The following is a 25,266-nucleotide window of genomic DNA, read 5'->3' on the forward strand; positions in this document are numbered from 1 at the left end:
TGGAGCCCCTGATCCAGTGGGAGGTGTCCCTGCCCATGGCAGGGAGATTGAACTTTATGACCTGTAAGGTCCCTTCCAACCCAAACCATTCTATGATTCCATGAAATACACAAATGAAATAAATCTCAGGTATGCCTTTAGCTCCTAGATTTTTCTGGAAAACCCACTTACTGATTCAGCTGATAAAGAGCTCAGTAAACAGAAAGCTGAACCCACCAGACTTCCTGTGCCTTCCCTTCCTGATTTTACACATTGTCTGCCTAAAGGTGTCGGGGTTGCATCTGATGGGACACTGAGATGTGAATGAGGTTTGGAAGGGGTTCTGGATCTCAGGAACAAAATACAGCCTGAAACCCAACTGAAAAGCTCTTTTTCCTCTATTCCAGTACCATTAGGTGCTGGTTCCCTCCTCTTCTGCTCAGTTTTACTGCTACATGGCATCACCGTGTCATGGTGTAGAAGGCACGGAAATAGGAATGTTGGGACAAATGCTAAGACTCTGAAATCATCGATAATCCACCGAGATGCATTGTTCCCTCCACTAGAGCCCATCTCAGTTCTGTCACACGTATTGATTTCCTTGATAAATATTGAGTTAATGGCTGACTTGGAAGTCACTGGATCTGTGGGTTTCTGGTTCATTGGGCTGTGAAACTTGGAATGATGGGTTTGGTCATCTCACACCTGCCTTGAATGAAAGGAAACCAGAAGCTTGTCATGGAAAATTAGCAAGTATTTGAAATCTGTTGCTTAATGGAGAGACGCCAGGTAACTTCTCTTTGTTGAGAGATTGTTTTTAACCACAGCCAGGCTTTGATGTCTAATAGCTCTTGTTCTCAACAGGAGAACCAGCCTCCAGGACTTAAAGTAAATATATGTCTCTGGAGAAATCATTCATCGCAGGCCAGGCTTCTAGCTGTCCCTGTCCTATCCTCTACTGTGTTCCACAGTTATTGGAAAAGCCTCTGTATTTCATATGTTCAGGTTAAACTGAAAACCTGATGGTCTACATAATACAACATTAAATGTTTATGCAGAAAATGGATTTACTTCAGTTCTTTATTCATAAAGATTCAGCGTGAATATGCTAGATAGACTGAGAGAGTGGGCTAACAGGTGGGCAAAGAGATTCCCTCTGGCCAGGCAGTTCTCTGCCTGCAAGCTAAAAGGGAACAGGCCCACATTCCTTTTGACCGTCCAGTCCCATCTTGGTCCCCCTTCAGAAGGCAATCCTCACTTCTACAACAGGTTCTGTACCTAGATCATCATCATATTGGAAAGGAATCCTTTGGATCAGCAGGCACAGTGCTTGTTTGATGGACAAAGGGATACTGCGTAGTTATCCTTCTCACTTCTCAGAAACAATGCAAGGTAACAAAGCCTTTCACTAAACGGCTACTAAGGGGCACAAGTACTGGTTTCATCCCAGCTGCAATGATGAGTCGAGAACTGAATCTCAATAAGCTTTCCCTCCTCTCAGGGGAGAGGAGCAGGAGTTTCCCAATGTGAATCATAGCATGTATATGCCCAAGTCACCATCCAGAGGTGCCCATCCCTGCATGGACTGTAGAGACTACCTCTGTTTGAGCCAGCTCAGAATAGGTACCTTATTCTACGCAAAGCCAAGAGGGATGATGTGGCACAGCCCTAGGATCGACAGGGATCACCTTGAAGGAGATGTAGGACCAGATGTTGGATTCCTCACCTACAAATTGCCTTTCCTTCAGAACAGACATTTTAAGGGTCCTTGAACCACCTCTTGTACATGGAGAAGTGACAAGCGCTTCCCAAGTACTGGAGAAATGTGAAGCTTTTACTGGGAATTTTGCAGGCAGAGCCGGTCACAGTAACCGAGAGATTTTTCATCAGGCCAACCACGATCCGACGAGTGTCCAGTAGAGCACTAAGAAAAGCACACATTTTGCAGCTGAGCTTCCAATTCTTCCCAGACTCAGTGTTCTGCACCAAAAACTTTGCAGCTTTAAAAAGCACCTAGACATGTTTCCTTCTGGGGAACCAGCTTCCAAGTGACACCCAGGATCCTCATAGATTTCCATGCGAGATGTTTTATACCAGTAGTGGCCTTTCAGCCACTCAGACAGCATTGATTGTGGGCTGAAATTGAGTCTGTGTACTGATTACTGACACAGATGCACCTCCTGCCTTGTGATCCTCTTTGGTATTAAAGCGCCTACTTTGACTTCAAGGAGTGGGAGACTTTCCTGTCATTGGAAATGAATAGTAAAGCACCAGTGGAGAAAGGAATAAGATTTTCACCCAGACAAGTCCCTTATTAAAAAAAAATCCACTTGCTGTTCCCTCACAGGTTGCAGGCCAGCTGGGAACTGTCTGAGAGGTCCTCCAGGTTGTCCACCATGGTGATGATGGTTTGTATTTTCTCTTCTGGAAGCACATGAGAGGCATTGGAGCAGAACTTCTTCAAGAGTGATTCTTTGCTCAGAGGCTTCCTCCAGTGCCCATAGAAAGTGTCACACTTGCCTGTCAGGACATCCCCACTGTGCAGGAGCAGTGCCACTTCTCCATACATCTTGTCAAAGTTGGCTATGTTATCTTCAGGATGCTCCACCACCACTTTGTCCAGCAGCTCCCTCAGCTCCTGCCGGTGGATGCTGCTCTCTGTGAAGGAGCTGAGGCCCACTTCACCATCCAGCAAGGCTGTACAGGCATTGAATTGGAAGGAGTGCCTTGCCTGGTGTTCAGAGCTCGGGAAAGGCCGATTGATATACTTTGACACTGGTATCTTCAGCACAATGGTGCGGATCAAAGAAGGGGAGAAAGACCCTGCATAGTTGATGAAGAGGTTCCTGACAGACAAGGCAGCATCCACCACCCAGTGCATCCCCAGATGGGCAGGGAAGCGCTTGAAAGCAATATCCTGCTTCTCCAAGAGGAACTCATGATGGTCACTTGGTGTGGACAGTGGTTTGGGTTGATAGACACTGTAGAACGCACTGAATCCAGAGCAACCAGGGATATCATCCAGGATTAAGGGGTTAGCCTCCATCCCTCGGGCAGCCAGCAGCGCTGCTTCAAAGCCCAGGCGAGTGGCATTTCCAATATGCAATGGCTTGGCTTGGGTGGCGGCGTTTGCCATGGGCGCCCCTGCCAGCGATGCAGCGATGCCCAAAGCGTGTGCACACTGGGCTGTGCTGAGAGACAGGAGTTTTGCAGTGGCCGCAGCACTGCCCATAGTACCAACCACTGAGGGAGGGTGGAACCTAAAGGGGAAATTGCAGATATGAACATCCCTGCCTGCTTGGCAAAGGGAGCACCCAAGCACCTCACCTACCGGATCTCCCAAGGGGACTGGAAATGAACTGCCCAGCCAGTCAGTGGAAACACCTTATGGCTCTGGTGCAGGTGGGATTCACCTAACTCAATAGTCAGCCATATAAAATTGAGTATTTTCAGGCTCAGAGAACTGGGATTTTTCAGTCTAGAGAAGAGAAGGCTCTGGAGAGACCTCAGAGCACCTTCCAGGACTGAAAGGTGCTCCAGGAAAGGTAGGGAGGGACTCTTGATCAGAGAAGGCAGACACAGGACGAGGGGGAATGGTTTTGAGCTGCAAGAGGAGACATTGATGTGAGATCTTAGGGAGAAATGTTTTGTCCAGAGCAGTGGTGGCTGCCCCATCCCTGGAAGTGTTCAAGGCCAGGTTGGATGGGGCTTGGAGCAACCTGATGCAGTGGGAGGTGTCCCTGCCCATGGCAGGGAGTAGAACTGGATGGGCTTTGAGATCCCTTCCAACCCAAACCATTCCAAGATTGTATGATTCTGTGACATGCATTTATTTGAAACTTCATTGGTGAAAACAGTGAGTTCAGCATCTCCAGAAAGGAATTTTTAGTTTGCCCTTAGGGTAAGTGGCATGGCTAGTGTCCATAAAGCCAACCTTTCTTGCCACAGACAAATAAGGCAGCCTCATCTAACATGCCCATGGGGAACAGCTGGTTGATGCTGTCTCTTGGACCATATCAGGGCACTGCTTGGCAAACAGCAGTTGGCACATGCAGAGATTGTGCTGGGTGCTGTACCTACAATTAACCTGCCTGCATGGCTGTAGGCCACTGCCTGCTTTTATGCCCTTATCGTGTTTAGTTTAGATGATGACACCACTGACTCAGTGGTAGTCCTCTAGAAGATTATTTTTGAGGCAAGGTCACCAAATGAAAATAAGTGGTGCTTCATCAGCCCCAGCACAACTGGCCTTTGTATCTCAACAGGGTTTTACCCTGATCTTGAGTTCAGCTGAACTTAAACTGACATTTTGAAACCCTTCGTAGGCCCATTAACAGACTCACCATCCCTCTTCCAACTCAGTGAAGAAAAGTAGATTTACCTTTTGGGAATGTTGTGAGCTTCAGTGGAGAAATGCATGAGCCTTCCTTGCACTTCTAGGCCCACATTAAATGCCAGCAGGAAATCCATGCCATTGGGTTTGGTGCTTGGAGGTATCATCTGGGAAGCTGCCAGGAGGGCTGGCAGAACAGCCCCTGACGGGTGAGTAGCAGGGTGCCAAGTGTCATCAAAGTCCATGGAGTGGGTCTGGAAAAGAAGATAAGGATGTGCTGGTGTGGGGGGATGGATGCTGAGTGGTTTGTAGGGGTCCTTGCTGATATTGCTGAGGCTACATCTATAATAACATCCACCCTCTCACCCCATGGGAGCTGTTTGGTCCCTCTAAAAGCAACGTGCAAGACTGTAGAGGACCCCAGGACTTTTTGGCTCCCATGACCCCTGCCAGGCACCCTGCGATACTAAATAGTGTCTTTGAAGGCATCGCAAAGCAGAGCTTCTCCTGGAAGAGCCTGGCTTACCGCAACTCCATTGGTGAAAGCAGCCAGTGTTGGTGAGAGCTTTATACCTGGCTTGCCATAGACAGAGCTCACAGCGACTGAAGAGTACAGCTCCTGTGAGAGGGAGGGACATTCAGATGAGGACCCTGAGTGAAACAGTGATAGTGTGATGCCAGACACACTAGTGTGAGGCAGATGTCCCACACCAGCCATCAGACAAGGCCTTGGTTATGGTGGTGTCAAGGTGAGGACCACATAACTACACCGCACGATGGGGCTGTTCCTACCCGGCAGTACTGCAGAGCGAGATCGAATACATGCGTTGTGCTGCCCATGAGGCCAACCCCGATGCTGTCGAGGATCATCCTTTTGCTTCTGTGACGAACTATCTTAGACAAATGTTCGGGTCGAACTGCGTGGATGAAGGAGGCAAAGCTGCTAGTCACGGTCTCCTCTGGAGAGCTCCTAGCCACCACTGCAGCACCGAGAGAGAGGGGAGGAGTAAGGACACATGTGGGCCACATGCTGACAGCTCACAAGTCTTCACTAAGCAGTTTCAGGGCCCAGCCACATCCCCCCACCCTGGGTTTCAAGCAGCCTATTTTGGGGGGTCAATACAAATGATCCCATTGTAGAATCACAGAATTAAGGAATGGTTTCAGCTGGAAGGGACCTCAAAGTCCCTGCCATGGGGACTTTGTTCCAGTTCAAGGGGATCAAAGCCCCATCCAACCTGGCCTTCAACCCCTCCAGGGATGGGGCAGCCACCACTGTTCTGGGCAACCTGGGCCAGGGCCTCTCCACCCTCACAGCAAAATGTTTCTTCCTAAGATCTCATCTCAATCTCCCCTCTTGCAGCTCTAAGTTCTTCCCCTTCATCCTGTCCCTGCTGTCCTTGATCCAGAGCCCTTCCCCATCTTTCCTGGAGCTCCTTTCAGGACTGGAAGCTGCTCTAAAGTCTCCCCGCAGTCTTCTCTTCTCCAGGCTGAACAACCCCAACTCTCTCAGCCTGTCCTCATACAGGAGGTGCTCCAGCCCTCACATCGTGGCCTCCTCTGGACTCACACCCACAGTTCCATGTTCTTCCAGTGCTGAGGACTCTGAAAATCTGGACAAAAGGCAAAGCAGGCTCCCTGCTACACCACCAGTGGTGCCCTGTTGGAGTGGATCACATAAAAAAAAACCCAAGCTTCCTATAGTTTCCATTACTTTTTGGCAAGCTGAACTAAACCCAAAGCCTGGTTTTATCCTGAAGTTTGGCCCAACAAGGCACTGAGGTCCCTTGACTCAGCCAGCAAAGCTCTTCAGCCTAATGTCCTCAAAAGTATGCTACTGCTTTAAAAATATTCTCCTTTTTGTGTTCTTCCACAGTGGAGCTCGGCATTTCAGAGGATTCAGGCTATGGTCGAAGGGAATTAAACCAGAAGATCTTCCTGAACTTGATGTTTGAAGGAAAGTTTTTCCTGTCTCTGAGAACACCTTTGCTGGTAGACAAGAAGCAACATAGCAGGCATCCCAAGGCAAAATCAGTGCCGGTATTTATGATCTGTACAGTGCAGGTGGGCAGATGGCACAAACTACTGGCACTTTGGGGGTTAAAAGTCACCATTTCCAAATCTTTGTTAAAATTCCATAGGAAATACTTAGTTTGGGGCCGTTGTACTCTTTAATTTCAGTGACAAATGTCTTTGTCTTGATAAACAGATAACGAATAGACTTTTAATCATTGTGACCTATTATAATAGAATCATAGAATAGTTTGGGTTGGGAAGGACCTAAAAGTACATCCAGTTCCAATTGGGGATACCTCCCACTGGATCAGATTGCTCAAAGCCCCATCCAAACTGGCTTGAACACCTCCAGGGATGGGGCAGCTCCCACTTCACATGAGAGGAGGAAAAACTATAACATTCCATCTGGGTAACATTTGCGTGATTGCAATCCATGTACATACACACACGTCTGTATGAGCGTGGAAGGTACGCACACCGAAAAAAGAAGGCAATGATGTCCAAATGCAAGCAATCACATGAAAAAGCCAAGATGAGTGAAGCAAGAAAATAAAAATACTTCGCTTCAACAACTTACAGGAAACATCACAATCAGCAGGTACATATGACAGTTCATTTTTTAAACAGAAAATATCCCAATTATAAAAAGTGACCATTCCCTAATTTCACCAGCGTGTATTCATTCTTAAATGTCATGCCTACTGACTCACAGTTTGCTTGCAAATGTTTTTGGACTCACCTCGAGCCGAGGAGTATAAAAACCACTTGTAAACACAGCTGAGAATGTCATTATTGCCGTGAGTCACTGAAGTAAAACTCACCCCTCGCAGCGGCTTTCTGAAATACATGGCTATAGGAATCGTAACACTCAGCAATTTGGAAACCTTCTGCTGACAAAAATCGGTGTCCTCTCCATGAACTCTGGGAGCATCTACACCAACGAAGGCACTGACGCCCTCCAGGAGAATGAAACACTGAAGTCAAATTCTCTTGGAGAGCCTGGCACTCGTACTTGAATCACATGACACCCGTAAAATTTTGATTGCTCCCTTCCGATCATCAAATGCTCTTTCTCACTTTGGTAGACACTGCTATTTTTTAACCCCACAGTTAAAAGCATTTCATAGCTCCACTGGTTTTTCACCTCCTCAAATAGCAGCTGTGCTGCAGAACTTAATTAAAGAAAATTACTTTGATAAGCTTATCTGAGAGCAAATAGATCTGTGTGGGTTATTATTATTTCTCTTGCATTCAAGTGTTCATGAAGATTGGGTAGATAGAATAGATAGATATTAGGAAGAAATTAGAAAGTTTAGATGAGATCTTAGGAAGAATTATTTTACTGTGAGAGTAGGGAGGCCCTGGCCCACGTCGCCCAGAGCAGTGGTGGCTGCCCCATCCCTGGAGGTGTCCAAGGCCAGGTTGGATGGGGCTTGGATCACCCTGATCCAGTGGGAGGTGTCCCTGGCCATGGCAGGAGGTGGAACTGGATGGGATTTCATGTCCCTTCCAACCCAAACCATTCTGTGATTCTACAATGGGATCACTTGTATTGACCCCCCAAAGGAGTCAATACCCACCCCTAGGGAAGTGTCCCTGGCCATGGAAGGGGGTGGAACTGGATGGGCTTTGAGGTCCCTTCCACACAAACAGATGTATGATTCTATGAAGTACCATGTATTGCATTTATTGTGTTAGTAACATATTTTAAAATAAGTTAATAGACAAACCTAATAGACTGACTGGCTACAGAGCAAATTTCTGCTTATTTTGTCTGAAGCAGAGAAGCTGCAGGCATGCGATGCTGGAGGAGATAGCACAGTGGCTGTTAGGCATGCTGAGCAATCCATGAATCACTTTGAGCAATATTAATGATAAAGGTGTATGCAATAAATGAGTATGCAATAAAGAATTAATATGATAAAGAAGTAATGGCAATGGAGGAGTTAAGGATCTCAGCCACCTGATGGCAGCTACAATATAAATACGTTACATTTAGGGTCAAAACTAAAGAAACTGGAAAGCCTGGTTCCGAATCAGTTAAAGTTTCTGTTTGGGCACAGGACTAGCAATCAGTGATTTTACCAGTTGTTACTTCTCTCTTTGTTCTTTACCAGCCGTGGATGACAATCACCACAAGACCCTCAACATGCTTTGTCTTCCAAGAATCTAAGGGTCTTATCCCATTGCTTATTTTTTAAAGTAATGCCATGTTACTTTGGGATCCTCTGTAAAAAAGGATCGGGAATGCCATTCTGCAGAGAGATACGAACCATGAGCAGCGGTTTTGTGAACTTGCCGGGAGCTTGCCAACAACTTCTGGGATTTCTAGGGTAAAGAGAGAGAAAGAGCAGTTGTCACTTGTGCTCCTTGAACTTTTTCAGAGCCGTTTTACTGATTGTGCGTCCAACACAGCATTGTAAGACACTCACAGATCAAACAAGCGGATAAAAGTAACTACATATTTAAAGGGGGAAAAAAAAAAAAAAAGCAAGCCTTTTCCAAAGCTGAGTCCAGCAGGGGTGCCAAGAACAACCAGGGAAACCAAGCAGAGCAGTGGCAGGGGCAGCACAGCTGTTGCAGACCTACCACAAAATCCTCTTACGGCTGTGAGCAGGACCAGCTCAGGGTGGGCACGAGGAGATAAAAACACACAACGGCACATCCCAACAACAGCACCCCCCTGCCATGGCACTGTCCAAAACACGTTTGGGACACATAAAAGGGCATGGAAGGAACAGGTTAGTAACTACGAGCAAAGTGCCTGTGAAAATCATCTGATTTCGTTAGTATTGGCACAGGTCCCAGCTAATGTCACGACAGCTTTGACCAGTGGAGAGATTGACCAGAAAAAGATATTACCTCCTTAAAGTGAAAAAGGAAAGATTAGAGACAAAGAGGTTTTGTACATGAAATAGTAGTTTACCTGTAAGGTTAAGTAGACCATGCTGGTGGCTGCCACTGCTGCTTCCTCCCCAGCTTTGCCTGGCTCTATTCGAGGGATGGGAGAGGTGTCTGTCTGGAAGGTACTTTGTTGTCGGGGTTTATATATGCTTCGGAAAGGCAATTTGCTTTTTGTTTTTTTGCAACTGAATTTCAAGTGTGACGACATCAGCCTCTGGGGACAGAGAGGGTGGGGGGGAAGAGATGAGAAGGGGTGGGTTTTCTTTGCTGAACACAAGGGAAACCCTTCTGGTTTCAGGAAATAAAGAAATATTTCGGACAATAACTGACAAAGTTCAAGGAAATTCCTGTCTCCAAAATGCCACAGGTGCCAATGTGTGAAGCAACTGGCCCCAGGCTCCTCCTACAGAGGAGGACTATAAAACTGGTACTTACCAGGAAATGAGAGGGACAAGAACATCCTCCCATTGAGCTGAAGTGTCACCAAATCAGGTAATCCAAGCTGCAGAGGGAGACGCGTGGCTTTGATGGTTTTCTTTGATGCTTTTCTTGAATACGTTCAGTGTTTTGGCATTTGGCTGAACCTTTTCATAGCTCTCCTTCTTCTAACATTCGGCTCTGCAATGTTGCCTGCCATGTACTGCCAGGTCTTTGAAATGTTAGTGCAGACATCAACTCCGTAACTTCCAGGAGATGTTGGGACCCTTCATTCCAGTTGAATGTTTGGACTTTGGGGGAATGTCATGGCTTTTTGCTTTGTCCAACAGTGAAACCTGGGGATGTTTAACATGCTGTATATAATTTTGTACAGAATAACATCTTAGGGTGATAGAACTTGCATTTAGAACCAGCCTGAGTTTTCTACTCGGCAAACCCTTGATCACTGTGAACAGAGCAATTCATCTCAGGCAGCTCTGTGCTGGTTTCCACCAGAGGAGAGGCAGGCATGTAATATTTATTCCAGCCGTGTAGCATTGTGGTGCACTTTTAATCTTGCTGTATGCAATCGTATTTCATTCTCTTAACCTGTTTATCTGGAGGAACACAGGATTTTCTCAGAGCTATAGAAACATTTGTTATCGTTAATAAGTTGTGATGGAAAACTAATCGCGAAATGCCACTAGGGAGTAAAATGTACTACTAATGCCACTAATAATACAATGGTTTGGTATTTATATACATGTCCCATGGCAGGCTAAGCCTTTCTCCAGCCTTCTGTGAAGACAAGGTCCATACACCAGCATATTCCCATTAATATCAGCCAAGGGAAAGAAGCACAGGCAGCGGATGCCAGTGCAAAGGACATGCACCATGGGGCTGTCTGCCAAGCCCAGGTGTAACAGCAAGATGGGAAGATGTGCAGAAGGGAATGACCATTTCTGGAGGGTGGGAAGGAAAATCCTTGTGAGAAAGGTGGCAAGTGGGGGAAAAGGTTCTCAGCTGGAACACCAGCCACAGGGGCAAGGCTCAGAGGTCAAGCTGGGGAGAGAAGAGCCAGGATGGAGGTAGGAACTCACAAGCCATTTCTGCAAAATGCAGGCTGAAGAATGTCAGGAGCAAGCAGGAAAAGGGAAAAAAGCAAGGGAGGTTGGTTGAGTGAGAGGATGGCTTTGGCTTTTCCCTCGCTGCATGAGAGATCTGTGCAAGAGAAGGATCAGCCCCAGCTGCCCCATCCATTCAGTAGAGCCAGGTCTCTGAAAGGCCTGGCAGTGCTCCAGCTCTCCAGGTTCCTCCTCACCATGGGGAGATCTCCATTGTTGCGGTTTCCAGACAGTGGCCGTGCTGGCTGATAACCTGTGTGTGCAGAGAGCTGCTAACCCCTAGGATGCAGAAAGCGACTTCTCATTTGCTCCTCTGCCTCCACGCAACCCTGTGTTACCTTCATAATCTCTCCCCAGAGAGCTACTTTGCATCAGACCCAGCTTAGGATGCCCAGCTTCCAGCCTTCAGAGCAAAGAGAAGACTTGGTGGGAAATCCTGCTTACTCTGTTGCACTGAGCAGGGGACAGAGGTGTCATGCTATCAATTTTCTGTAGTTTATGCAGAGAAACAGGTCCTTACAAAGTGCCAGAAGCAGCAGCTCTAGAAAACAGATAGTGATAGCAGTGCGGAGTGGGTTTATCCAAGGGACAAACAAGGCTTGGGCATACTTGGAAGAGAAAAAACCTCTGAGTGTTTCCATGCAGACCCTCTTTTCTCCAGGTCTCGGCACAGTCCACAACATTCCCAGTGCTAGTACTCCTGAGACAACAATGTGAGGGGGTTAATTATTTGATGTGTGCTTAAGCTGCATGAAATAGAGGGGAGAAGCAATGCACAAATGCTGAAAGAGTGTTAGGATAGGGAGAAGTTTGTGTTCGCAGTGCGTGGAGGGATGCTGTGGGGAGGTGTGAGCAGTGGGTAGGTTTGCAATTGTTTCTGACCCCAGAACCTTCTTCTCACAAGGGTCCTTTCTCCTCCTCTTTTTCCATATCTTGGTCTTCCCCTATGAAGGGGAACACCATAGAGGTGTTCAAGACCAGGTTGGATGGGGCTTTGAGCAACCAGATCCAGTAGGAGGTGTCCCTGCCCATGGGGTAGGGGGAACTGGATGGGCTTTAAGGTCTCTTCCAATCCAAACCATTCCATGATTCTATGACTGCACTGCAAGCAGAGGGACACGCCCCTACCAGTTGTGTCCTTTACAAAACTAAGCTGTGTGTCACAGACTCTAAAACTTCTAGTGTGGCATCTTATGTAGGAACTGTAAACAAAGTGAGCCTTGGCAAATTGAGAACCACTTCTGCAAGCCAAGCAGCCACCTGGCCAGCCCATCTTCCTCCAGAAAATCCCCTCATCCACCTCCAGAGACTGATTCAAAACAGGATCTTGTCACAGTATGCCTAGAAAGCCACTGTCTCAGCTGTTTCAGAAGGAAACATCTGGAGGAACTTAAAATTGTGGCCTGCCACCAAATATAACCATTTAAACCAAGCTACTTATTTATATCTGAATGTCATTTAACAAAAAAAAAGACAACATCATGGACTCCACATGTAACTCCTTGGCTCTCCCTAAGGGTGCACCATTTCTTAGGTCAGTAGCTTAAACAAATGCTTGATGTTAAAAGAGAGTGTTCCTCCAGAACTGTGATTTGGAACACCTCTCTTTCAGAACTAAAATATCTAACCCAATAATTGAATTAATTGTCCTTCAAGGTTTGCTGGGAAGTTTTTACTCCTTCCACATGTAATGTGTTCTTAAGTTGCTGAACCAGTTCAGAGTCGTTGGGAGCTCATTTATCCTTCATTTTTGTGAAAATTACATCCTTTAGAACAAATGGAAAGAAGGAAAATGCAGAGGTTTAAAGGGAACAAAATGGTTCAGGAGCCATTAATGGCTGCAAAACATCTGCATCCATCCAGGAATTCTATGTGTTTAAGAGCAGATGATGGGATTTTGGTTCATTAATACAATAATATTTCTTCTTTGGATGGTGTTCCTTCATGCGTCCTCAATTCCCATGTCAACAGGAGTGCTGCAAGCTTCCCTTTCTTTCCAAAAGACTTTTTGGAATGGCTGACAAGCTAGTACATCACTTTCTTTTTCTGCAACTCTTTTAGATCATAAAATGTTCTAAAAATACCAAAATAACAAGAACATTGGTGTTTTGTTTTCATCTTTGTTTCCTAACAAAAACCTCCAGAGAGCAACCTCCAGCTCCTGGTACCCAGGAGTGCAGGGGAATGGAAATGTGGGGGCTGCCTGCAAATAGACGAGTTAATGGTAGAAATATGAAGGGTTTGAAAATAGTCTGTTTAGTCACTGGGGTTTCAAGAAAGGAATGGAGCTGGAAAATTCCATCTGGAAGGGAGACTGTGTATGTGTGCGTCGTGTCTGCCTGTTTGTCTGTAACAGTGGATAAGAAATGTCCTGGAATTGCTCAAAAATACCTTGTGGGTTTCGTCTGAATGTTTGCTGGTTTGTGTTAGGCTATTCATTCCTCTCCATCTCCAGCAGTCTGAGAAGAGGGGGCAGGAACCAGCATCACCACCTGCAGTGCTTTGGGGCACCTAAACATGTTTTTGCCAGAAATCCTTGTAGTCTAAATAGGTTGTGTGTTTTTTCTGGATAGGACTCCGGAAAGTAGGCACCTAAAGTTCTGCTTTGAATCAAGCCTTTGTCTGGAGGCACTATGGAAACACCTGAGCCTGTCACCAGTTTCTCCCTCCTTGGAGCAGGGGCACGGCTCTGAAGGCTGGCTGAGCGCCCAAGCCAAGCCAGCGCTGGTCTAGACGTCGACGACAGTGAGGTTCTGGGGGTGACCGCCGACACTCTTGTTTTGTCTGGAAGGGCCATGGTGAGCACGGCGGGCTTCGCGGCCGTCTTTTACAGTGAGCCAGCGGTGCTGGGGCTCCTTGCGAATGTGGTCAGCGCCTTTCTCCTCTGCCTGCAGAACTTCACTGTGGTGCACACCGGCATCAGGCCACAGGGACCAGAAGACATACTTGCAGGTTCGTGATGATGCTTATAGGGGACACTTCCACTTGACTTGACATCCCATGACTTCCCTGGACTTGACCCAATTTGCCTTCCCTTGCCTTAACTTGACTTGGCTTTGCTGGTCAGAGTTGAGCTTTTCCCAAGAGCACCAGGCAGGATGGACCCTTTGCGAGTCATGCCCATGGACCAATGGGCAGCACTGGTGGGACAGGTGGATAAATGGGGGCTTTCTCCAATGCACAGAAGGTCCATCTGTGTCCTAGGATGGCTAATACTCCTTCCTCAGCAACTGTGCCCAAAATCCAGTCCATTAAGGGTTAGGATCATTCCCCTGTCTTTTAACAGATCCAAGCCATTCCTGGACCTTCTTGCCTTGCTGAGCATACCAAGGGGCTCAGAAGCCACACAGAAAGGCTCAGCATAGAAATATGTCATGAAGGAGAGGAGAAGACAGAGGTCATAGGGCCGGTCAAAAGGAAGCTATGGGACCTGTGGTGGAATGTCCCTCAGAGCTTGGAGACACAGCACTGCTACAAGCAACTCAAGCTTTTTTTTTGATTGCTTCCTACCTGACCTCTTTATGTGTCTCTCAGGTGTCCACCTTATCCTGATTGGAGGCTTTGTCCAGCTCCTGTCAGGATTTCTTGCCTTCCGGAAGTATGACCACCTCGGAGGTGCAGCCTTTCTCACCTTCTCTGCTCTGTGGAGTAGCTATGGGGCTACACGCATCATTACAGCTGCTTATCCCTCCTTGCAGAACGTAACGCTGAACTCAGAGAATGCCAGCCACCTCCTGCCTGCCGGCATGGCGCACCTCTCTGCCAGCCAAAGTGCAGTGGCTGGGTTGGTGGCCTACATTTCCATTTCCTTTATCCTTTCCTTCTGCTCAGCCACAGTGAACTACATCATGCCCTTCATATTTGGGGCCATCGCACTTGCCCTGGTGTTTGAAGCATTTGCGCTGTTCAGCCAGTGGGCCCTGATAGTGTCAGGTGTCATTGAGCTAGTTATTGTCACGTGTGGGTTGTATGGAGCGGTGGCTCTCCTGTTCAAGGGCATCACCCAACGGTACATCCTTCCAGGCTTTGGGCATCCTCTCTTCAATGTCTTGCTACTGGGGTCAGCACAGAAGAGCTCTTCCAAGGCCATTGGGGAAGAAAAGAAAAAGAATACAAAGTACGCCGAGCCAATGGCCCTAGGCAACATCTGTGACACTGTCCCTTCCTTTATATTTGCTTTTTACTTCTTTGGGTACATGAAGAACTTCTGTGTTGCGGCTGCATGGGTGTCCATCATCTCCAGCTGCCAGCTGCTCTCCAGCTTCTACAGTTATCTGAGAGGTGATGCCTACTACACTACCAAGTTTGGTGTCCACAGCCTCTACTGGCTGGTGATGGCTTGGGAAGAGTTTACACTCGTTGCTTTCCTTGAGCTGTCCAAAGCTCAGGAAAGCAGGCTGGGAATGGTCGGAGGGTGGTTATTCCTGGCCATTGCCTGTGTGCTGTTTCTGATGTCAACCCACAAAGATACTCTGGAGATGTTGCAAAATGCCTCATTCATCATTCTCATCGCTGCCTTCATCCATCAAATCCCAATGCCAGGCGCTTACCTGTTCCTTGGAGCTGCCTGCTGCCTTTGCACTGCTCTCTCAATGTACGCCACCTTCGCCAGCCTTATCAACTCCATTGGGGAGAAGGCTTTGATTCCAGTCGGTGTCCAGGCTATGTCCAGCTCAGCTCTTCAAACCACACTGATGGCTGCCAAAGCCTTCTTTACAAGATCCAAGGATTTCCCAAGCGGCACACAAGCAGAAGTGCCCGATGCCTTGTTCTACATCTGCAATGGCCTGGCTGCTGTCTCTGCCATCCAGGGCAGTTTCAGTACCCCCAGCAGACAGCAGCTCTCCATATCGTCTGTGCTCATCCCAGGAGCCATCATGCAGCTCTACGTCTGCAGGATCCAGGTTCAAGGCGGAAGAAGATTTGGCCCCATTCTTCCATTCTGCTACGCTGCCTTCTGGGGAACATGGACCTGGCTTCGATTTGCAGGTAACGTAAGGCTAGAGTTACTATTTTTATTAGTCAAAAAAAAAAAAAAAAAGGATGCTTTTAGGAAATATCAGATTGCTTCCTTCAACGTAATTCCTTCTCCCGGGAGTTTCATTGCCACCAGGTTTACCAGTACCCCTCATTGTAAAAACACAATGGCCAAACATCCCAGCTTGACTCATGCAGTTCTTTGCCATTGCTGCAGTCACTTGATACTCTCACAGCCTCAAGAGTCTAAGTTGTGTCTTCAACTCTGACAGAGGTTGAGATTTCCCTGCTAAACTACTGAAAGCCAGGACTCAGTATGTCTCCCTGTTGTTAAGAGGTCAAGAATTCCCCACTCAACTACTGTAAGCCAGCACTCGGAATGTCTCTGCATTGTTATCACGGAAAAATGGTTCAGGAGCTGCTTTTTAGGGAGTGGAAGGCTCCAGGTGCTGGATTCATCCTTCAGAGCCCTGGAGCAATCTGTCATAGTTGATCGCAGCCACGAAAGAAGATATCGAATGATGTGTCTGGGGCTTAAGAGCCTTATTTATCTCCAGGTGGGCAGCATGTTCATACAGCCTCCATGCCAGGTCCTGTTAAAATAAGCACCTGTGGTGGAAGTTTAAGCTGGTGCTTAAGAGGTAAGGCAAGAAGCTGTCAATGTTTTCAGCCAAACCCTGTTTGTTAGCAGCTGGAGATAAAATCACCATCTTTTTCCAATTAATAGCATCACCAGGTTTTCAGTCAATACTTCAAATGCTTTGCAAAGCAGAAGCAACGGGTTCCAGTGTGGTAGATTTTCTTTCTAGCACCCACCATCAATTAGTTTGAATTGTAGTCATTCCAGCAGATACATCATCCTTCTGTTATGCTGCACTTAAGGGTTTGCTCACAACTAAATCTGCTGGTTCTATTTCAGGCCACTTGGTGAACATTGGCGCAGGCAGAAGTGAAGGATTCACTGCTGGTTCTATTGCCTTTTTGGTACTCAATGCTTTTTTAATGATTTTAGGTAAGTCTCAATATCGTGTGTAATCTTCTATGGAAGGTTATTTGGGGTCAGATCATTAATCACATCTCTGGTCACTCTATGGTGGAGATGCAGGAGTGAGGGACTTTCAACACTCTCAGCCAAGTTGAGGCAAGAATGCTTTGCCAACAGCCAGTAACAGAAGCTGAACTGGGCTTAGAAGAGACAGACATAAGGGAACGGAAGAACATTTCAAAGACAATAAAAGGTTCAAATAAGGTGAAAGTGTTAGGTGGACTATCCACAGTCATTCTCCAGCCTAGCTGCTGTAAATCAAGATCTTCTTGGCTGCCTGAACAGTGTTTTCCATGTGAACACAGTGTCCTGGCAGATTCAGTGCTTGGCAGCTCAGCTAGGGCTTAACACACCATAGCCATGGTTGCTCCATGAACTGGGAAATCAGATCAAATAAAATCAAGTTGATTTAGGAACTTCCCTGCTGTTTCACATACATTTTCATAGGCCATTCTCTGATGTGGATCTCTTGTTTCTGTTTCTTTTCACAGCTTCTACTTTTAACGTGGTTCTTCTCTCCACGACTGTTGCAATGGAGCTCTTGACCATAAGTTTTCTGCTCTTTACATTGGAAAACCTCCCTTTGCCATTTGAAAGTGAGTTTTAGGTGAACCCGATACTCAAACCTTCACACACGGAGTGCAGTGAGTGGGTCCCTGGTGGGGGAGAAATGTTCTGCACTAACTCAATATGGAAAAAGGCAAGCAGAAGAGTGTCTTTTCTCCCTAGAAGACTGGGGAGGGGGTGCAAGCAGATGTTGACCCTTTGGCTCCATGACTGGAGGAGACATACGTTCTAGGATCATCTTGGAGTCCTCAGCACAGGAAGGACATGGAGCTGTGGGTATGAGTGCAGAGGAGGCGGCAAAGATGATCCAAGGGCTGCAGCACCTCCTGTCCAAGGACATGCTGAGGGAGTTTGGGTTGTTCAGCCTGGAGAAGAGAAGACTCTGGGGAGACTTTAGAGCAGCTTCCAGTCCTGAAAGGGGCTCCAGGAAAGCTGGGGAGGGGCTTTTGATCAGGGAGGGCAGGGAGAGGATGAGGGGAAATGTGTTTCAGCTGCAAGAGGGAAGATGGAGATGAGATCTTGGGGAGAAATGTTTTTCTGTGAGGGTGGGTAGGCCCTGGCCCAGGTTTCCCAGAGCAGTGGTGGCTGCCCCATCCCTGGAGGTGTTCAGGACTAGGTTGGATGGGGCTTGAAGCAACCTGATCCAGTGGGAGTTGTACCTGCCAGTGATAGAGGTTGAAACTGAATGGGCTTTGAGGTCCCTTCCAACCCAAACCATTACATGATTCTATGATTCTATCCCCTGGTCTTTGAGTTTATAATAAACCGCTGGGTGTGGCTGATACTGCAGGATCAAGACAGCCTCCCAAGTTTTGCACAGTCCTACCTTCTAGTAGTTGTTCAGTGAGCTAAGATTTGGGATTTACTAAAAGTGCCACTGATGTGAGTGACTCTAGTTCAGTTGAAGCTTTGGTTTTGCAGCAAGCGACGATTTCATTTGTAATTACACGGAGTGTTTGGAGAAGCTTTTCCACTAGGAAAAGCAAAAAAGCCACATGGCAAAAGATGCACAGATAGGCAAGCCTGGAAATGCCTCGAATTTTTAAACCCACAAATACTCTGGATTGCAATTGTTGCAGGACAGGAAAGACAGAAGTAAGTTTGCAATGCTGGGGAGTCATGAGGAACAGAAGAAAATAAAACATGTCATCACCCTTCCAGCTTTTAACTCTACTGGTTTTATTTTCCAGTTGTGTTGCTCAGCATCTTCAGCATCATCTGCTTTTACGGAGCAACAGCATCACTTGCAAACAGCATGTTTGGGAAGGACCTGATGATGATGGGACCCCCTTTGTTCACAGTAAGACATTTTTAGCATGATGGTGTGGCTTCTCTGGTCTCCTGGGATCTCTTCAGTCTTATCTAAGGGAATGACTGTCCTTCCCTGGAATCCCTTAATACCATTCTAAATCCCAGTCACGGCATATTTGTAGGGAGCTATGGACTGACAACCAGGTCTCTTCTGTTTTGAATAACATGAATAACATGGAAACTTGGAGAAAGGGCAGGAATGTTTACAAAACTCCTACCTTGATCCAAAATATCCAAAGCTTATCTCTTGCTCAGGGATGTGGTTCAGTAGTGGACAGGAACAGTTGGACTCAATGTTACCTCAAAGGTCATTCCCTACCAGAGGATTCTCTGGGTCTATGAAAATGCCTGTCTCTATGGTCTTGTGGAATTGGCCATCTCCATCCAAGAACTGTTGACAGACTGAAGTTTTAAAGGCTGTAACTTAGGGGGCAGGGATTTACGGAGGTAAAAGTTTCCCAAAGTGGACAGCCAGAGCTCCCCACAGTATGTGTTAGCTTTAAACTTCTTCTGCCATCTTGTATGTCTGACCACCAGTTCCACCTAACTGGAATGACTGATCTGACAGGTCTAATTCCTGCTGCAGAGAAACATTTTCATTAAATCAGCATTTCTAACCATGGAGACTCATGAGAAAGCATTTGAAAACTGATCTTACTCAAGTTCCTCTGGGTTTAAGATTCCCTAGGTCATTTTGCAGTTATTTCTCTAGAAAGCATCGCTGTGCTGGGTGGGATGCATCTCCTGTGATTTTAGGCATCAGCAGCTTGAATGCATGAGCCTGAGCTACTCTCTTTGACTTTATTACTGGGACAGAACTAATCACTTCTGCCTCGTAATCAATCTCATCTACTTTAAGCGAAGCATCCCTTGAAGTTCCCTTTGACTGTCAAGGGAGCACGGCACAGTGAGATACCTGAGTGTACTGAATCCTACCCTGTGCTTCATGTTTCCTTATTCCCACCCTAATGTATTTGTTGGCTCCTGATTATGCCAGGTTGAAAGCTCAAAAAAGGATGTCAAAGAGCCTCCACCCTGTATCTGCCCCAAGTCCTACTGTACGAGCGGTTTGAGGATCATTGCTGACTTGCTGAACACAGGGGCGGTATGTGGGGTCCCAACGGACACCGTGTATGCTTTGGCAGCCTCCTGCAAACACCCTGAAGCCATTGAGAAGGTCTACAGAATCAAGGTATGCATACACAGCTTGTTACTTGGATCCTGCTTACGCACGAGTTATATGCAGAAGCAGAAAAGGGATCCCTTTGTTTCAACTTGTCCTAAGAACTCAGAATTTGACCATGGATAGAGTGATGAGCAGCCATACAAAAACATCGTTGATGGTTTAGGGAGTGTTAGGAATGGTTGGACTCGATGATCCAATGGGTCCTTTCCAACCTTGTGATTCTGTGTTTCTGTGATTCTGTGATGGGTCTAGGGGAAAGCTGGAGACAGATGTTTTAGCAAGGCCTGTTGTGACAGGACAAAGAGCAATGGTTTTAACCTAAGGGAGGGGAGATTTAAATTGGAAATAAGGAAGAATATTTTTATGGTGAGGGTGGTGAGGGATTGGCCCAGCTTGCCCAGGGCGGGTAGAGGAGGCCCCATCCTTGGAAACACTTGAGGTTGGGTTGAATGAGGATTTGAGCACCCTGATCACGTTAAAGATGTCCTTGCTTCTGCAGAGGGTTGGACTGGATGACCTGTACAGGTCCCTTCAAACCCAGAGCATTCTGTCGTTATATGATCTACAATTTTCTGAGCTGAGCAACACGGGATAAAGCATCCTCTGTTCTGGGCAGGGGACACTGGGAATTAGACAGCTATGTCCTGCTCTGTTGAGGGGCAAAGCACAAACTCCAACTGCAAGAGCCGTGATGCTTGTCACAAGTCAGTCCAAACCTGTATTTGTCCTCTTTGTCTCATGAACTGCTGAATCAGAATCCCAGGTCTAAATTTCCCCTGACTTTTGGAGGCATTCAGTGCTGGAATCAGACTCAAAGTTTGCACCTTCAATACAACTTTTGCAGCCTGGCCCCATCTGTTCTCCATGAGGCAATTTCCTGGCTAAGCTGGAGAAATAAGCATAACAGACTATCTCAGCTGGAACTTACTGTGAACATCAGCAACAAAGGCAGTCTTTTCTGTCCTGCTTTGGTGCCAATGGTAACCTTCTCTGCCGATGAGATAATATAAACAGAATGTAAATAAATGCCCAGTTCCTTAGTCATTTGGTCCAGCTGAGACTGATGTCAGTTGAGGACAGAAATGACACAGCTTTGTGAACTCCTTTTATTTTTCCTCTACATCACTGTTTGTTTCACAGCAAGTTTATTTCAAAGCACTGAAGAACTAAAGTGGTGGTCATGTAGATGTTGGTTTCTAGGGGATTAGGCTCACATTCCATTATTCTGTTGTGAATTGATGGACTAGACCTTGATTTTTAACAGCGTAAGTTAGAAGAATATCAGGCCCTTGGTGTATAAGATTAGTGCGGGTCCAGAGGAGGCCACAGAGGAGATCCAAGGGCCAGAGCATCTTCCATATGAAGACAGGATGAGAGAGTTGGGTTTGTTCAGTCTGGAGAGGAGAAGGCTGTGGGAAGACCTTAGAGCAACTTCCAGTGCTGAAAGGGGCTCCAGGAAAGCTGGGGAGGGGCTCTTGATCAGGGAGGGCAGGGAGAGGAAGAGAGGGAACGGTTTTGAGCTGCAAGAGGGGAGATTGCGATGAGATCTTAGGAAGAAATGTTTTGCTGTGAGGGTGGGGAGGCACTGGCCCAGGTTGCCCAGAGCAGTGGGGGCTGCCCCATCTTTGGAGGTGTTCGAGGCCAGCTTGGATGGGGCTTGAAGCCCCCTGATCCAGTGGGAGGTGTCCCTGCCGATGGCCGCAGGTTGGAACTGGATGGGTTTTAATGTTCCTTCCCACCCAAACTATTCCATTCATCTATGATACTAAGGTATTCAAAGCAGTGGCAATGAGCAGAGCATCGCCATCATTGGTTATGTCTAAAGCAGGGGATTTGTATGCATCCCATCAAGATTCCAAGACCAGACTGCTGTTCTCTCTCCTTCAATTTGCACATGCAGATCTGAGCTGTGGCATTAGTTCCCTCCTGCGCTCAGCATTTTGTGCTGAGACTGCACCTTGCTTACTTGGACCTCCTGGTCCTTGGGAAGCACACAACCTAGAATTCCGGTGGACTTCAGTCTTCTCAAAGCATACTTTCTCTTTTTATCTATTTTTTTCCACTTTCTCTCTTCCTGGTTGTTGCAGGACAGACCTCAAGAGAAGCCCATCTGCATCTTTATTTCAAACCTGGACCAGCTGCGAGCAGCTGCTCCCCCTATCAGCCCACTGCTTTGGGAATTCATGGAAAATGTTTACCCTGGTGGCATCGGCTGCATTGTCAAGAAAGGAGAGTGGCTGAAGAAGTTAGGTGAGATGAGCAGGACAGCCCTTCTCTCCCTCTTTCATGCTTTCAAAATATCGTCTCTGCAGTCCACACACCCTTTTTGGGTGTCAATGGGGAGAAATTCTCTTTAATTTATCCCATGAAATCATCTCTGGAGCTCTTACACACCTTGGTAAATGTTTAGCAGAGGGTGTTAATGAGCTGGAATGACTCATTAACAGCGATAACCAGTGTGATGGTTTCTATTACCCATTCAGATTCAATGCAAAGGAGGCCCATCAGCCTGGGAGGGTCACCTCTTTCAAGCCCACAGCTGTTAGTTAGGAGTGAGCAACCCATGGGTGGAGCACCTGAGACAGATGAGACCCTTACTTCCTACCACACTGGCAAAGTCAAAATACCGTGCACAGCAGCGTGATTCACACTCAAACCCAGCTTCTGCAAACCAAAGAAAATATTAAAGACTGGAGAAACAGTAGGAGTTACACATGCTTGACAGAGGTATGTGACAGAGGGTGGGATCTCAAGAAGTTAGACTCTGTGGTCTTGGTAGCTCGTATAACCGTATAAGCAGCTACGCTCATCTTCAGTCATTAGTCTTTTCCCTTTACCATTTAGTCTCAACATCTGACAGCTGCTTTCATGGATTTCTGATTAAGAAACTTGCCTGGAGCTATACAAAGAGACCCATAATTTTGTTTGGGTTGAAGAGCAGGGTCACTTGCAAAGAAAGTGGGAGGTCTTTCTGTCATACTATGCCAGGTATTGTGCCAGGCTTGCCTCTGCCAACACTCTCTGTCTGTGTTTCAAGGGGTTGGAGCAGGCTACAGCAGAGTGGGAACTCAAGACAGCATCATGATCAGAGTGCCTGACTTGACTGTCCTGGTGCACCTCATCGACATGACGGGACCCTTGGCAATCACATCTGCCAATCCTAGTGGAGAAGCTGACAGCACACACCATGACATGGTCATTTCGTGAGTATCCTCTTCACTGGTATTTCTAACACCTGCCAGGTGGGTGGCCAGCAAGTTGAAGTGGTGAACGGATCATGATTGGATGTCCTGTGTTGGAGAGAACTTCAGCACAAGGTAACATGAAGGACTGTAAAGTGCTTTTTTTTTCCCCTACAGGCGTCTTGGCCATAAGCTGGAGGGTGTTCTTTGTGATGGAGAATCTGATGAGGTGGTGGCATCAACTGTGGTCAACTGCACAAAGATTGATGAAAGTGAGTGTAAGACCCACCCTTTCTGTGTCAGAAATTGCTTTTTCCTGGGAGGTTTCCATTGCTTTCAAAAGTATCAATTTGGCAGCACACTGTGCTCCAAAAGTAACAGTTCTTGAGTGCCTGGATATTTGCAAACACCTTGATGAAGGAGAACAAACAAATTATGCCCTTGGATGACCTCTGTGTTGACAGAAAACAAAGCAATGCGGAGAAACACAACTGAGCAAGCAGAATCTGCCTTAAAAGAGCAAAAATGCTTCAAGTGGGAGGGTGAATGTTCCTCCTGTACCACCAGAGTGAAGGTGTTACTGGAGGTCATCCACAGTGATGGAACATCATGAGCTGAGATGCCATTAGCTGGATCTGGGTTGTCATTTGAGTGGGATTTTCTAGTGGAAAACTCAACTTTTGAACAAAGTGCGAGGTCAGCAAAAAGTGGTAGGTGTGTTCACTTTCTCCCAGCGTTTCTGGTCTTCTTGCTACACAGCTTTATTATGTGGACGTTCTAAGCATTTAGATGGCATCCAGGATGTCCCTTTATATCCCCATCCCTTCTTTTCACCCTTTGGGGACTATCCTAATTTCCTCTTTCTTCCTCTGGGAAGGTGGCATCACCATCGTGAGAGAAGGCTGCATACCAGCAGGCAAGGTGATGCAGATATTTGAAAGCGTGAAGAACAGAGCAGTCTGAAACAGAAGGAGACTCCCACTGAACCAAGGCACAGCGTGTGGTCTCACGAAAAGACATGAGGCATCCCGTGGAGCACACAGCTTTGTGAAAGCCTCATCTTCTCCAGTCAAGCACTTACTCCCTTGGGAAACAGCAAAAACTTCCTCCGACCGCCCCCCCCCCCCCCCCGCCCCCCCCCCCCCCATCCCCGATGTCTCTCCTGGGAGCTTTCTGTGGCTATTTATTGTTTATCTCCAAGAAGTGCCTGAAACCACCGGGAGATCTGCCCAGGGAGTGCCAGCAGGATTGGGAGCTTATGCTTTATTGCAGCAATTCCCAGAGCACCTGTGTTTCCTAAATGCCTTGAACTGTGAATGTTACACCTGCCTGTATATCCCCTTCTGCAGCACTCCTACCTGTGTTTTTTAACAGATAAAATCCACTAATAAATCATCTTTTTGGAGCATAAGGAAAAGGCATTGAGTTTCATTTGATTTCCACTGAGATATTCATCCTTCCTCCAAAAACTGCAAGGCACCATGGCTAAACACTAGAGGAAGAACAAATATTGGAAGGTAGAATTCTGACAGAGGGCCTATAGGGAGTAATTCACTCCCTGTCCTCTGGTGCCTTCATAGCCATCCCCTGCTTGGCCCAGGTGAGTTCCCAGCTGGCCTTGGAGCTCTCAGCTCCTCACAACAAGCAGAGGTTGGTGTGGGTCCATGGCCAAGCTGGGAGCTCTAGAAGGTCTGATGGCTTTCCGGAGTCATCCCCACGTTGGTCCCCAAGCAAGTGGACCTGCATTACACAGTGGCGAGGAAGTTTTCTGCCAAGGGCAGCGAACAGAAATTTCCTCTCCCACAAAGCAAATAAGACCCAGGAGGAGCCAGGAAGGAGGGCAATTCGCCCTTAATGCAGTCAAATCTCAATCAAGGAAACAATGAGGTAGAGCCCAAAGGCTGGCTTCAAAACACTGAGATGTGCATTACAGATTTGGAGGAGTTCTGTAATGTTTTTTCCTGTACTGGAAGCAGTGTCCAAGTGGCAGATCTCTGCCAGTTCCCTACAGTTGTTCCTTCTCCACCCTGCTGCTCTGAGCAGGGAGACGGCTCCCTTGACACAGCCACAATACCACCTCCCACCACCCAAGGGACAAGACCCTTCCCTCCTCTTTTTCCTTGTCATTGTTTTGGAGCGTCTTTCTGTCTTGCTCATGGACTTCTCCCCTCTACATCTCTGGGCAGGAGCTCCCTCCCTTCCTGCTCTCCCAACACTGCTCTGAG

At 47.1% G+C, this 25,266-nt stretch overlaps 2 protein-coding genes across 2 annotated transcripts; one reads left to right on the forward strand and one right to left on the reverse strand.

Moving 5' to 3' along the window:
• Nucleotides 1-1,092: 1,092 nt before the first annotated feature.
• LOC104066237 (cis-aconitate decarboxylase) lies at nucleotides 1,093-9,334 on the reverse strand. Its single transcript, XM_009568816.2, has 6 exons — nucleotides 9,255-9,334; nucleotides 8,602-8,656; nucleotides 5,105-5,292; nucleotides 4,839-4,931; nucleotides 4,361-4,566; nucleotides 1,093-3,239 (listed from the first exon to the last, which is right to left on the reverse strand). The coding sequence occupies exons 1-6, from the start codon at nucleotides 9,273-9,275 to the stop codon at nucleotides 2,321-2,323; spliced, it is 1,482 nt and encodes a 493-aa protein (XP_009567111.1). The 5' UTR covers nucleotides 9,276-9,334; the 3' UTR covers nucleotides 1,093-2,320.
• Nucleotides 9,335-9,692: 358 nt separating this feature from the next.
• Nucleotides 9,693-24,141, forward strand: LOC128853172 (uncharacterized). The gene is made up of 11 exons (XM_054075730.1): nucleotides 9,693-9,724; nucleotides 13,565-13,725; nucleotides 14,308-15,762; nucleotides 16,670-16,762; nucleotides 17,287-17,391; nucleotides 18,553-18,662; nucleotides 19,671-19,865; nucleotides 21,947-22,109; nucleotides 22,897-23,062; nucleotides 23,219-23,313; nucleotides 23,919-24,141. The coding sequence occupies exons 2-11, from the start codon at nucleotides 13,569-13,571 to the stop codon at nucleotides 24,002-24,004; spliced, it is 2,625 nt and encodes an 874-aa protein (XP_053931705.1). The 5' UTR covers nucleotides 9,693-9,724; nucleotides 13,565-13,568; the 3' UTR covers nucleotides 24,005-24,141.
• Nucleotides 24,142-25,266: the final 1,125 nt, after the last annotated feature.

This window comes from Cuculus canorus, chromosome 10 (genome assembly GCF_017976375.1).
Source record: "Cuculus canorus isolate bCucCan1 chromosome 10, bCucCan1.pri, whole genome shotgun sequence".
Classification (NCBI taxonomy): Eukaryota; Metazoa; Chordata; class Aves; order Cuculiformes; family Cuculidae; genus Cuculus; species Cuculus canorus.

Excerpts from the sequence above, each read along its gene's own strand:
- LOC104066237 (XM_009568816.2), bottom strand. The coding sequence starts at position 9,275 with ATGGTCTACTTAACCTTACAG. Across the intron at positions 4,932-5,104 it reads TCGCTCTGCAGTACTGCCGG|GAGCTGTACTCTTCAGTCGC; the intron begins GTAGGAACAGCC and ends TCCCTCTCACAG. Across the intron at positions 4,567-4,838 it reads CTTTCACCAATGGAGTTGCG|ACCCACTCCATGGACTTTGA; the intron begins GTAAGCCAGGCT and ends CTTCTTTTCCAG.
- LOC128853172 (XM_054075730.1), top strand. The coding sequence starts at position 13,569 with ATGGTGAGCACGGCGGGCTTCGCGGCCGTCTTTTACAGTGAGCCAGCG. Across the intron at positions 13,726-14,307 it reads ACCAGAAGACATACTTGCAG|GTGTCCACCTTATCCTGATT; the intron begins GTTCGTGATGAT and ends TGTGTCTCTCAG. Across the intron at positions 17,392-18,552 it reads CCTCCCTTTGCCATTTGAAA|TTGTGTTGCTCAGCATCTTC; the intron begins GTGAGTTTTAGG and ends TTTATTTTCCAG.